Below are 14,101 nucleotides of genomic sequence, written 5' to 3'. Positions count from 1 at the left end.
TGGGCTGCAGCCCAGGGTTGGAGGTACTGGGCTGGGCTCACCAGGGACGCACGCACTGTGTGGCCTGTGTGGCCTCTGTGACCTGTCCAGAGAAGGGCTGTGGAGGCAGGGTGTCCCTCGGGTCTTCTGCAGAGAGCAGCGTCCCTTTGGTGCAGTGTGTGGGGTCCTCCCCCACCCGGCAGTCCTCGGGTACCTGGCTAGAAAATTCCTTATACGTAAACTAACTACGGATTTAGTCATTTGGGAGCAATTGGAGGTCTAAGGGATGGGGCGTGATCATTTCTCATATGTTCTGTAAGTTGTTTTCTTCTATTGAATTTATTGGGGTGACATTGGCTAATACAATTATAGGTTTAAGGTGTACAATTCTGTAATACGTCATCTGTATATTAAGTTTTAATTGAGATGAAATAAATACTCAATGAGGTGGGGTTTTTTTTTAAGATTTAAAAGGAATTTTTATAGTGAGGAATAGCAGTAATGTTTTTGTTAATTAAAACCAAGTTATAATAATCTTTTGTAGCTCTTTGCAGAGTACGCGCACATAGACAGTTGTGTTTGATGATTAGTTAATATCAGATCCCAGGACGATTGGAACCCCCAACCACCACCACCACCACCTGTTACATAAAGGAGGGGTATAGCCCACACCACTGCCTCTAGGCGCCAGCAGGGCCAAACACCATCCCCCAGCTTCCCTGCTAAGGCGGAATTTGCCAAATTGGACTCAGAGGTGCCGGTTCTGTGACCCTCCTGGTCAGCTTTGGAGGGACTGCGTTTGGGGCGGTTACTCCTCCCGCCCTCTGGCTCATCCGGAATATTTGTGGGGTTCGGAAACTGCACTTCCCAGGTGTTTTGTTTCAGATCTGATGGCAGCCCCTTGATTAATCAGCCTTATCAGGATGCCTTCTCTAGATTCTTTAGTGGTTACACCAAGTGTTGCTCCCATTTTAGGGATGAGGAAACTGAGGCTGGCTGTTCAAGGCCCTGTAGCTGGCGTAGGCAGAGTTGGAATGACTTGGGGGTGCATTATCAGCCATTATCAAAGGGCGTGGACAGCTCAGCTTCCAAGAACCCTTGAGACTTTCTCAGCTGGTGTTTCGGAAGGCTGAACTCTGAGCGCCCTGCTGCCCCTGGGCACTGTGCTGACAGGTGGGGGCGGAGGCCAGAGCCTCTGTGATCCCCGCAGTTGAGAGCCCTAGAAGCTTTGCCCGGGCGGAGGCTGGTAGTTGAGACAGTGTGGAGGCTGGGGTGGCAGCTTCAGCTCATGCAGAGGCTAGTCCTCTGGGCCTGTCATCCCTGCCCCCCACTCACCCCCTTTCAACTGTTTATTGCCAGGGAGGAGGAAGGAGTCTCCAGCAGTTCTCGGGGATGCCTCCCTCCTTGTAAGGGTCCCATTTATGTTTTTAAGTGAGTGAACCTTCTTACAGCCTGTCTTAACCTTGGCTCCTCTGGCCAAGAACCTCCGCTTCCCATCTCCTGGGCACCCCTTCCCTCCGCCCCGATCAGACGGTAGCAACCTCAGGGTGGTGACTCGCGGAGAAGATGGAATCCCTGGGAAGGAAGCGCAGGACGAAGTAATGACACATTTTAAGCTGTGTCACAGTGGGCAAGCCCCTGCCCTTGTCATGACCTCCCACTTCCTAAATTAGAACGGAGGGGAAAAAAAAAAAGAACAGAACAGAACCAACTTCATTTTCACAAGTGGCCCTTTAGAGAAGGGTGTGACATTGAGCTTCCACTGTGCCCTTCCCGGACGGCAGGGCCCAGGGAGGGCCACATGGGGCCTGGCGGGAGGTGCCACATTCCTAGTGGAAAGTAGGAGCTCTGTGCCTAGAGGGGTGGGAGGGCCATTGCCATCATCGGGAAGCTCTATTATCCATTCCCCTTGCCATGACCTTCGTTCTTCCAAAATGCTTTTAAAGGAGATAATGTTATCTTACCCATTTTTAAGCACTGTTCCCCAGACCCACCATGTACCCACCCTTCCACCCTGCCCCCCCCCCACACACACACATACACAGAATTTTTTCTGCTTTGTAACTGTAATGATGGAGACTGATAGGGACTTAAGTCATGTGCTTCCCATCAAGATAAGCAATTAACCTATTGTTTTACTTGTTGGGAAGAACCAAATTGTATAAATTGTATACACTGCCTGGTCTTCTGGACACACGTTTCCTAGCGGGTAAAATTAACATCTTCAAGGGGAGGGGGGGAACCTCATATGTTAATACTTCCTGTGTCTCTCACCACTGTCCTCAGTTAAAAGGATGCCTGGAATAGGAGGACTGATGAGAGGGTAGGCTACTAGGGGGATCTCCGTTCTCAGCTGACTTAGCCATTGATACCTGAGGCTGCAGGCAAGATTTCTATTTTGTAAAAAAGAAAAAATGGGGATAAAACTTTGGACCATGTCCAAGGCCCAGCTGCTCCAGCATTCTCTCCCCCCTCTTTCTTTTCGGGGTGGAAAATATTGAAAGTCTGCAAAGAACCAAAGCCTCCCTCGTGAGGAGAGCGATTTTAACTCTCATTTTCATACATTTAAATTAAACGTATTTCCACGGCGCCCCGCTTGCTTAAAGAGGCTCTAATGAGCCGTGTTTTAAAGATCGATACAAACTGGCCACACGAGTCTTCGGGCTCCCTGTAAGATGCTTTTTCAGGCTTGTGCTTTCCCATTAAGTCCAGGGAGGAGATGCCGCCGTACTCCGACGGGGAGCCCTGTCCTTTGTGTCTGTCTGTCTGTCAGTCTGTCTGTCTGCTTTCAGCTGGCACCAGGGGCTGTGTGCACAGAGGACTAGCCTGTGTGGTTGCTCCACAGTGGAGGGAATGTGAGGAATGCTGGCTATCTTTAGACCTGCTTCATGCTCAACAGATAAGGCGGAAACTAAAGAGCTGCGCTCTGCTGGAAGGAGCTGTGGGTCGAGGGCCACTGCAGAGGTGAACCGTGGGAATGCCGTGCATGTCCCCGCATGTGGGCAGTACCGGCTCATGGGGGGCGGGGCTCCCCTGTAGGGAATGAAGGGGGTACTCCCTTCAAGCGAGTATTGTATTTACTTGTGACCATACCAGCCATGACTGAAACATACCTGTTCGCTGGCGTTCTTTTGTTTGTGTTCATTAATTTTATTTTCAGCACGATGAAATTTTAATCTGGACTCGGGTCCCTCCTCCTTGTTTTAGTAGCTGGGCATGTGCCTCTGAACGTTCGAAATACTAATAGTACTGGCACCAGAGAGCGTCCACTTTAAGAACATCGCTGATGCCTCCTTTCTTTGCCCGTCTTAGGTGGTAGGTAGTGGGGGAGGGGGCCTGCCTGGAGCGAGGGACTGTGGTCCAGGCTGTGTGGAGATCAGCGCAAGCGTTTCACACGGGGGGTGGGAGTGTGCAAGAAGCTAAATTTAAACTAGGGGAGTCGGCATTTTCTCTAGAAATTGTTCCACTTTTCAAGAGGCGTGGGTGGGCCCTGGGAGTTCCCTGATAAAGCACATGCTTTCCCCACATCCTGCTCAAGTCAAAACATCTCCAGCAACTTTCGTCGGGGGTGAGGGGGGTTCTCCCCAGGCTGCAGGTTGGGGTGGGGACCCCTTGATTTTGCGCTTTCGTTTGACACGTTTTAAGGACTCCGAGGCTGACTTTTTCCCCGTGAAGATGGGAAGGGCAGCATTCTTAGGGGGGGCCCAAAATTATTTAAATTTGATACTTAATGACTTTGCAAAGCCGGGAATTTAACTGAAAGTAACTAAGTACCCAGATGTATTCTATCATTTATTCCTCTCCAAAACACTAAATGAGGGAGGCACTATTACTATCTCCATGCTACAGAAGAAAAACACTGAGATGGAAGCGTACCCAGCTGGTCAGTGGTAGCTCGCGCCTCACCTGGAAGTGACTGCAGGGCTGTCCTGAGGCCTGCCTCGACCTCCCCGCGGGGTCCTCGCACCCTGAGCTTATGAGGCAGCGTGCATAATAGATTGCCTTGCTGAGTGTGCGGCATAAGCGCATCGGTTTCCATGAGGATCAGCCCAGTGACTATTCAAAATGATGGCTCTCTGAAAACGGCTCCAGTCTTCATAACTAACCACATCTTCCCGCCTTCTCCTGTAGGTTGGACGTGACAAATATGAGCCTGCGGCCGTTTCCGAGCATGGCAACAAGAAAAAGGCCAAGAAGGAGAGGGATATGGATGAGCTGAAGAAAGAAGTGTCTATGGTAAATGCCAGGAGGGACATGGCTTTGTTCTCCTAAAGAGTAGTTGTATCTTTTGAGTGTATGATTCCCCCCACCCCCAACACACACACACACACACACACTTTATTTTATTTTTTTAAATATATTTTTTACTGATTTCAGAGAAGGAGGGAGAGGGAGAGAGAGAGAGAAACATCAATGATGAGAGAGAATCACTGGTCGGCTGCCTCCTGCAGGCCCCACACTGGGGAATCAAGCCCACAACCCGGGTATGTGCCCTGACTAGGAATCGAGCTGTGACCTCCTGGTTCGTAGGTCAGCCGCTGAGCCACGCCAGCCAGGCGAGAGTTGCTTTATTTCAAAAGCAACGCGGTCATTGCACTTGTGCAGATTTTATCGAATTAGAGGGCAGTAAGAAAACTTTCCATTTTCAAAGCTGTTGGAGGGTCGGAGACGTTATCCGGTCCCTGGGGCATAGCCAGAGGGGCTGTGCTTTTCTGCGCTTTGATTACTGGGAACTCCCGGCCTCTGGGGGCTGTGGGGCTTCCACGGATTCAGTCTATCCTCGGAAGGCAGGGCGGTTCTCCCTGCTCCGGGCATAGGGGCTCCCCGGAGGTGTGTGGCGGCTGAGCTTCTGCCCTCCTGCCGTGGGGACTCCGTGGGAAGTGGGGGGCTGCGGGGCCATGCAGCCATGGGGAAGCAGACCAGCGTCTGCCCTGAAGAGCGCCTTGCTTTCGGAGCCTAATGACGGGTGATGCTCTTTGCAAAGCCTTTCTGATGGTGCCATGTTTAATGGTGCTTTTCGTTTCTGCTTTTCCTTAGGATGACCATAAACTGAGCCTGGATGAACTTCACCGCAAATACGGAACAGACTTAAGCCGCGTATGTTCTCGTTTGAAACTTTTTGTGCAAAAATCCTAATTTCCTGTCACCTTTCCCCCCGGGTCACAGGCCTGGCCTTGGGGACTCTAGGGGGAACATGACAGCCACGGTCTGAGTATCTACTTCGTGACATGCACAGAGCTTGGCTTTCTTCATATGCTTTTTAAAAAGTCTTCTCCCCCCTGAAACTTTGAAAGTGCACATTATCATTTTTCCCACTTTACAGTGGGTGAGAAACTGAATAGTTCCAAAGCCATGTCACTCCCAGCCTTTTGAATACAAATCTTCCCTTTACTCTTCTACATTTGTTAACTTGAGTCGACTCTTCCAACAATTCCGATTTTTGCACTTTACCCACTAGCTCACTGCAGTATGCCAGAACCTTGGTCATTTATTTGAAACCTTTTTAAAAAAAAAACAAAAAAACCCCACCACAATTCAGAGAAACCTTTAAATAAAGTAGGTGTTCGACTACTAGAAATTCTGGGCAATAACTTGCATCCCAGCTATTCCGTAGCCACTGTCTCAATAAATTATCCAGATGTTCTCAGCAGCGTGCTGGCCCCGGTGCCCTGGCCTTGGCCCTGAGGCCCAGCTGTCCGTCCCCGTCGGGCAAGCCCTGAGCACATCACCTGGGTCATAAAACTGAACTTTATTAGGTTCCTATGAAATCGGTTCTCTGTGACCCTAAGTCATTTTAGTCAAACACCGTGGATCTGTTTCTTTTCTTGTAAAACAGGATTAATAATCCAAACACAGCTATCGTGGGAACCACACCAGTTCATGCGTTTGGAGCACCAGGTGCAGGGCGTGGCGTGCACCGTGCTCAGAGGTCCGCTGGTGGGCTCTGTGCTGCCCCGATCATCACACCATGAACTCGAGGCCGAGGAGGGAGGGTCCTAAATAAAAAGGGGAACTTTCCATTTTCCCTTACTGTTTGACTTTCCTTTCCCCACACTCCCGGGTTAACTCAAATATTAAAAGTAACATGAACCCAAACTGCGCATTCGCAGACACTTTGGGCAACGCGGTGTGTTTTTCTCTGACCTGGTATTTTCAATTCTTTATTAGTTAAGGTATTACAGATGTGTCCTTATCCCCCCCATTGACCTGGTATTTTTAATTCTTTATTAAGGTATTACAAATGTGTCCCCCCCCCCCCCCCATTGACCTGGTATTTTGATAGTGAGGAAGTCACCACGTTTTCCCCGTAGTCGGAGACTACTGTCTGCTGTCGGGGGATCTTGGTTTTAAGGCCCATGTAGGAAATAGAGTGGACTCCTCCCTTGAATTCTTCCCAGCTCATAGGTGGGAAGGGTGGGAGTGTAGCTAAAACATGCATGTGTGTGGGCCCTTCCGCCAGATGACGGTTTTAATATCATCCAGAGAATAGAGTTCTATACTTAAAACAGGGCTGTGGACCTAATAATCGGTGGGATTCCTACAGATTTTTTTTTTCTCCTTCGATGTTTATAGAGGGTTTTTTTTCCTCCCTGACAAATTTGATATACAGAAAATTCAAAGCTCTTAATTTGCAAAACTGAATCAGTTCCTTAAATATATTTTTGGTAAAAAAAGAAAAAAAATGCAGGTTAGCATGAATCCCTTATCTACAACTTAGAAGAAAGCATACTGGACTTGGATTTGTCCATGGGTCAATTTTAAAAAACAATTTCCGTCTGGATGTCGTGGGTTCCTCGGGAAACGTGGGCTGTTGACGGGGATCCTCACCAGAATTTGCCGGGGTTTGCCTTGGCGCGGGGAATGTTTCCTTCCAGATCCTTCATTGCGGCTTTCCAGCTCCCGGGTGGGTGCAGTGCCTCGTCAGGGGCTGGAGCCGTGTGTCTCACTTCTGTTCCTCTACTTCTCAGGGCTTAAGCACTGCTCGAGCTGCCGAGATCCTGGCCCGCGACGGCCCCAACGCCCTCACTCCCCCTCCCACCACCCCCGAGTGGGTCAAGTTCTGCCGGCAGCTGTTCGGGGGATTCTCCATGCTGCTGTGGATTGGAGCCATTCTTTGTTTCTTGGCTTATGGCATCCAAGCTGCCACGGAAGAGGAGCCTCAGAATGACAATGTGAGTCCCGCACTCCTGCGCGTGGGGTGCACATAAGGTAGCCTCCAGGTCAGGGGTGGGCAACCTTTTTGTGAGTGCGTGCCAAAACCAGCAAAATCTCCGACTCAGAATTCTTCTGCGTGCCAACCCTAATTTTTTGAGAGCATGTTACGCCTACTTGGTATCTCTTAAGGTGTACGTATGTGAAGAACCTTAAAGAAATAATTCATTCAAGCGACAAAAACACAGTATATGATGATGAAAAATACATTTATTTTTGAATGTATACATGTACACTGATAGTCCGACAGAAAACTTTATGACTCCGTTTGATATTATCAGTGGGACTTTTGTTGCTGCATCACTGATGACAGATTTTACATCAGGTTTATATTTCGTGACCTTCAGAGATATGCACGAGCTACTACTTTCATCCGTCAGGCTACTCCTATTATGAGACTTAACAAAATTCATCACTGAGAACAAAGATTCACAATTGTGAATGGAAGATTATAAGAGGGTTTCGCATGCCAGCAAAAGTTACTGGCGTGCCATATTTGGCACACGTGCCAGGGGTTGCCCACCCCTGCTCTAGGTCTTCACTGCCCATTCATGTTCAGTTGCTGCTAGGTTCTGGATGGCTTTTAACGCCAGGGAAAAGGAGTGTCAGCTACGGCTGCCTTCAAGGCCCATCCATCGCTCCTGCGATTGAGGCTTCTCTTTCCATCTCCGGTCCTGTGGAGGCTCTTGCTAGCTGCGCGCTGCCCTGCGTGGTGCTGCTGCGATGACAGGCGGCCTGTGCGGGTCCCGGCCTGGGTCTGGCTGCCATTCACTAGACGACAGACCACACTTGGAACCTTGATTGGCACATTACACGTGTCCTGAAAGGTTGTTAGCTATTTTTCTAAAGTCACGAGTTCCAAGAATATCCTTAGTTTGATAAAGCAGGAGAAACTGTATCAGAATATTATTTCCAAAAGTCTATCCCAGGGGTCCTCAAACTACAGCCCGCGGGCCACATGCAAATACAAATATTGTATTTGTTCCCGTTTTGTTTTTTTACTTCAAAATAAGATATGTGCAGTGTGCATAGGAATTTGTTCTTAGTGTTTTTTTTTAAACTATAGTCCGGCCCTCCAACGGTCTGAGGGACAGTGAACTGGCCCCCTGTTTAAAAAGTTTGAGGACCCCTGGTCTATCCAGTTAGTGACCCAGTGTCTGTGTGACTCCATTTGGGACTCTCCTGGACATGGTCTTTAGAAATATAAATGTGAAGACCTGAGTTCTCGATGTCTGAAGCCTCGATCCCTGTTAAAAATCGGGGTTTTAGTCCATCAAAAATTGGCTGAATGTTCCCAGTCCTTGACCCGGAGCCGTGCAACGCTAACGTGCTTGTCCCTCCCTAGCTGTACCTGGGTGTGGTGCTGTCTGCTGTCGTCATCATCACTGGCTGTTTCTCCTACTACCAAGAAGCTAAGAGCTCAAAGATCATGGAATCCTTCAAAAACATGGTCCCGCAGGTACCGGCTGCTTCATCCTGTCCCCTGGCGTGACTTAGCCCAGAATGAGAGCTCCTGTGAAGGTCTGGTTTCTCTAAGAATTCAGTGACTGTGGGAGAGGGGGGTGCTTCACCTCCCACCCCAGACAGGCCTGTCTTCCCTCTGAGTGGACGGAGAGGGAGCAGGTACCATGGGAAGGAGAGGACCAGCTTTTAGCTGTTGAGCGAGCTTTTGTCACTTGGACAAATAAAAAGGTTGATGTCTTTGTTAGTGCAAATGAAAATGATAACCTGTTATGCATTCGGATGATTAGAATTACAGATCATTGGGTAGCTTGATTTCTTCTTTTTTTTTTTTTTTTGACACTACCTTCCTGTTGGTATCATGTTTGTCTGATTTAATGGTGTAAACTTTTCCCCTCCCAAAGCAAGCCCTGGTGATCCGCAACGGTGAGAAAATGAGCATCAACGCGGAGGAGGTGGTGGTTGGGGACCTGGTCGAAGTGAAAGGCGGGGATCGGATCCCTGCTGACCTCAGGATCATTTCTGCCAACGGCTGCAAGGTAGGCTGGCACGGACCCCTGCTGTGTGGGCATCGGGAGCGGGACAGCCCGCGGCCGGCCTGCGCCCTCACGGCACTGACTCCCGTCCTCGCCGACAGGTGGATAACTCCTCGCTGACCGGGGAGTCGGAGCCCCAGACCAGGTCTCCCGACTTCACACACGAAAACCCCCTGGAGACGAGGAACATCGCCTTCTTTTCCACCAACTGCGTTGAAGGTAGGCCATGGGAGGCACCGTTGGCACGGCTTGGCGCTTGTCTTAGCCGTTAGCAACAAAAACCAAAAAAAAAAAAAAGAAATTCCAGACACGGTTTTCTATTTTCACGTTACCAGCTCCATTTTTGGCCACTTCGGTCAAGCGCAGCCGAAGGGGCTCGCCCGCTGGTAGGGAGCCCAAGCCCTCCTCCCCTTCCCGCCCCTCCTGAGGCTGTGTGCCTCCTGCTCGGCGTTCGGAGCCGCTCGCTGCCCAGGGACAGAGATCCCTTTGCCAAAGTCTCTGTGTTTTCAAACAAACAGTGTACAGCACCAAAGAGCCGGCCCTTAAAGATGTGTTTCTTCTTTTAAATTTTTTTTAAAAAGTGATTTCAGAGAGGAAAGGAGAGAGAGAGAGAATCATGAGATCGAGCCCGCAACCCGGGCATGTGCCCTGACCAGGAATCGAACCCTGACCTCCTGGTTCATAGGTCGACGCTCAACCACTGAGCCACGCCGGCTGGGCAGAAGTGTGTGTTTCTGTCTTCAACCACGCCAGGTCCCTGCAAATGCTGTGGCTTCTCTGATAACCAATCCCCTCCCCCCCTTCCAGGCACTGCCCGCGGCATCGTCGTGTACACCGGAGACCGCACCGTCATGGGGAGAATCGCCACGCTGGCCTCTGGGCTGGAAGGCGGCCAGACGCCCATCGCCGCAGAAATCGAACATTTCATCCAGCTCATCACGGGGGTGGCCGTGTTCCTGGGGGTGTCCTTCTTCATCCTCTCCCTGATCCTCGAATACACCTGGCTCGAGGCCGTCATCTTCCTCATCGGAATCATTGTCGCCAATGTGCCCGAAGGTCTGCTGGCCACCGTCACGGTACGAGGCTGTTGCGCAGGGTCGGGTCGGCTCAGGTCAGCCCCCAAGAGTATGAGGCTCGGCCACCCCCCTCCTGGGGGCCACCCGCTTAGGTTTTACTGCACACGTTGGTATAGAGATTTTCTCCAGAGCCACATGGTGGGCTTAGGCAGTGGGGGGACCTTGGGTGTTTTCATGTGGATGATAGTAATTCAGAAGCATGAATCTAGTTCTTGTATTTTCACATGTTCCAGAACAGCCTAGCGGTTGAGTGGGGGAACCGAATGTGCTAAATCCTGGCGCTTTTCTTAATATCTTATTTGGGGGGAGGGAAAGCCCCCTATACATGGCCCAATTATTATCATTATTATTATTTTAAATATATTTTTATGATTTCAGAGAGAAAGGGAGAGGGAGAGAGAGACAGAAACATCAATGAGGAGAAAGAATCATTGATTGGCTGCCTCCTGCACACCCCACACTGGGAATCAAGCCTGCAGCCTGGGCATGTGCCCTTGACCGGAATCCAACCTGGGACCCTTCCGTCCGCAGGCTGATGCTCTGTCCACTGAGCCAAACCGGGTAGGGCTGGAACAAGTATTTGTTCCGACTTCAGAGGAAGGTTGGAGAGCTAATCTTAGACACAGTTCTATGTGAGGGTGCAGCCACCGTTTTAGAATTCAACGCGATTGAGGCTGAAGTAATCAGGTTCCTAACGCCCTGCAGGTGTGTCTGACCCTGACTGCCAAGCGCATGGCCCGGAAAAACTGCTTAGTGAAGAACCTGGAAGCCGTGGAGACGCTGGGGTCCACGTCCACCATCTGCTCCGATAAGACCGGGACCCTGACGCAGAACCGCATGACGGTGGCCCACATGTGGTTTGACAATCAGATCCACGAAGCCGACACGACGGAGAATCAGAGCGGTAAGGCCCGCCCCACGCGGCAGCCTCTGGTCCACGCTGCTTTTTTTAAAAATCATTTTGTAAAAGTTTGTGTAGATTTTCCTCTTTTTTTTTTTTTTTTGTTTTGCATGTCAGTAGAAAAACTGAATTTGTCATACAAATGTGGTTGGGAAATTCCTAAAACCTGACTTACTCCACTTTTATGGGATGTTCATGCATCACTTGCTTGTCTCGGTCCCGTCAGGTGTCTCCTTCGACAAGTCCTCAGCCACCTGGCTCGCCCTGTCGAGAATCGCTGGCCTTTGTAACAGGGCCGTGTTTCAGGCCAACCAGGAAAACCTGCCCATCCTGAAGGTACGCCCCGGAGTGCCCTAGCCCTCAGGCGGGAGGGGGGGGGGGGTCCTACACAGGGACCACCTGTGAGTGCTCTTCTCCGGTAGCACGTGGCCTCCGTGGCCCGTAAGCACCTGCTCCTTGTGGGACACGGATGGTCCAGGCGATGCTTTGCCGGGTGGCACCTTTGCCGCCTGTAGATCCTGAAGCACTTACTGTGCCCGAAGCCCATTGGGAAAAAGCGAATCTGCAGTAAAAACTGACAGGAGGAGGGTGGGCGAGGGGAGAGGCCGTCTTCTGTGCAAACCTTGGTGATAAAATCCAGTTGTATTATCCTGGTTTCTTAGGCCGTCGCCTCACCTGGTGGGCGGCAGGGGCTGCTCGGGCGGCTCCGTAATCGCATTTGCATGTTGGGGTGCAGGAGGTTCCAGTAAATCCCTTAAGCCGTTTATTTTCTTAAAATAGCCCTGCTGTGTCTCTTATCTTCTTTGTCCTTAGCTTGCTCACTAATCATGAGGTGTTGCTGGGATGTCCGGTGAAGACAGTGTCAGGAAGGCAGGAGCTGCACGGGGCCCCTGGGGACATGGCGGCCCAGGCTGGCTCGTCCTGGCCGTGCCACGCCACGCCGCCTGTGGCAGCTCTGGGTAGAAACCCAGTGGTCAGAGAGGTGGCTTCTGCTGGGCCGATAAGCCTCTTTCATTTCTTAAAGGAGGTTGTCTTCTGATGGGAGCAGGATAAAACTTCACACATTGTCCCCTCCTGCTTCAAAGAAGAAATTCCCTAGGCTCCAAGCACAGGGACTCACCAGCACCAAATCTTTCCTGGTTTAAAAGCCCCAGAAGGGCAGCTGGAGATGTATTTCCCAGCATGTCAGGGGTCGGGGCCATGCTCATGGTGGTGTAAGCTGTGTTACCTGAGGTGTGGGTTTCAGCTGGAACGCTGGCGGATGGTATTACTGTTGGGGCTGGTAGTGCCTCTCAGTTCGGGTCTGTCAGGCCCAGATACTTTCCCGCAGCCGTTTGGAATACAGAGTCCTCCGCTCCACCCTTGACACGGACTGTGTGTTCCCGCTGCCGGGACCCAAGGCGTGTGCTTGCAAACTGTCGGGCAGTGGGAGCGCTCGAGTGTGTGCTTTCTCACTGGGTATTTTCAGGCTTGTAACCAGAAATACGAGTCTGGGGACGGTGGTGGCTTTGAGACTTCAGCAGGGGAAGATGAATAGGCTCAAGTAGGTCGGGAAGGGTGTGTTTTACTTCTCCCGAGGGCAGGTGACACCTTCAGACAACGATGTGGGTGTGGGTGTGGGCGTGTGACGGGCCTGGTGACCTGCGTCTGAGCTGCTGCTCCTTCCCCGCCCTCCCCTCCTCCCACCGAGACGGGGACACATTCCTGGTCGTTTTCCCTCGTCCGAGGTGGCGCCTCGGTGCAGCATTTTCAGGGAACCTGACAGGTGCCGTCTGTGTCCACAGCGGGCGGTGGCGGGCGACGCCTCCGAGTCGGCGCTCTTGAAGTGCATCGAGCTGTGCTGCGGGTCCGTGAAGGAGATGAGAGAGCGGTACCCCAAACTCGTCGAGATACCCTTCAACTCCACCAACAAGTACCAGGTCTGAAGCTGGGGGAGGGGGATTGAGCGGTGGGCGAGGGGCAGAGAGGGGAACAGAGAGCCTGTGGAAGAACTCGTCTCCCTCTGGGCGTTTGATGAGCATCAATGCCTCCTGAAAGGGAATTGTTCACCCTGTTTATGAAAGCCTTCGCTTTGTATCTTACCGTTGACTACACCTAGAAAACCCTAACTTATTTGACTTTCAGTAGGATGAGTGACACATTTCCTTCAGGGAAATGTTGTCTGTCTGTGTGTGACTATGTCACCGTGCTGGCCTTTTCTGTAGAATTCAGAGCATGTTACGAGGTGTGAGGCAGGTTCAGACGTAAGGGGTCTTGGTTTTTTGCCGTAACAAATACTAACTGGTAAGGGAGCTCCATTCTCCTCCAGGAGCGCCTCAATTTTTCATCTGAACAACCCTTCCTTTCCAGTTGTCCATTCACAAGAACCCCAACACGGCCGAGCCCCGGCACCTGCTGGTGATGAAGGGGGCCCCCGAGAGGATCCTGGACCGCTGCAGCTCCATCCTGCTCCAGGGCAAGGAGCAGCCGCTGGACGAGGAGATGAAGGACGCCTTCCAGAACGCCTACCTGGAGCTGGGCGGCCTGGGCGAGCGCGTGCTGGGTACGTGCGGCACCTGGGGACAAAGCGAGGCACCGCGCCACCCCCCCCCCCCCCCCACACACACACACACACACCCATTGTGGAGACGGGAGGAGCCAGGGGAATGCCTGGGGTATTGGGCCTGGGCAGCAAAATCCCACTGGTTTGCTTCTGACTCGTACTTGGACCCTTGGTCCTGTGCCGTCCAGTTCTGTCTGATGAGAACCTGTCTGACCTGGGCTGCTGAGTCCCTGACCTGTGAGCTCAGTGGCCCGAAAGAGGACTCCCAGGGCCTATAGATGAGCACATAGTAGATGCCCCGGGGCACGTGAGCGTCAGCTCGAAACTTGGGGCGAACAGCGGGCTGCTGGGCGGGGTGCTGCCCAATCTCTCTCTCAGGGTGGCCACTGGCACA

The 14,101-nt window shown here is 51.5% G+C and overlaps 1 protein-coding gene across 1 annotated transcript in view; it reads left to right on the top strand.

The window, feature by feature from the left end:
* Window positions 1-4,059: 4,059 nt before the first annotated feature.
* The window catches only part of ATP1A1 (ATPase Na+/K+ transporting subunit alpha 1), a 16,065-nt gene continuing 6,023 nt past the window's right edge, over window positions 4,060-14,101 (top strand). Inside the window, 11 exon segments of the mRNA XM_023761241.1 lie at window positions 4,060-4,215; window positions 5,017-5,076; window positions 6,948-7,151; window positions 8,537-8,650; window positions 9,057-9,191; window positions 9,290-9,407; window positions 9,996-10,264; window positions 10,970-11,168; window positions 11,392-11,501; window positions 12,950-13,084; window positions 13,515-13,953. Coding sequence (XP_023617009.1) covers window positions 4,186-4,215; window positions 5,017-5,076; window positions 6,948-7,151; window positions 8,537-8,650; window positions 9,057-9,191; window positions 9,290-9,407; window positions 9,996-10,264; window positions 10,970-11,168; window positions 11,392-11,501; window positions 12,950-13,084; window positions 13,515-13,953 — 1,813 coding nt within the window. The 5' untranslated portion in view covers window positions 4,060-4,185.

Source organism: Myotis lucifugus, unplaced genomic scaffold (genome assembly GCF_000147115.1).
Source record: "Myotis lucifugus unplaced genomic scaffold, Myoluc2.0 scaffold_203, whole genome shotgun sequence".
Taxonomy (NCBI): Eukaryota; Metazoa; Chordata; class Mammalia; order Chiroptera; family Vespertilionidae; genus Myotis; species Myotis lucifugus.
The sequence above is the reverse complement of the archived record's forward strand: the minus strand, read 5'-3'. Positions and strand labels throughout refer to the sequence as shown.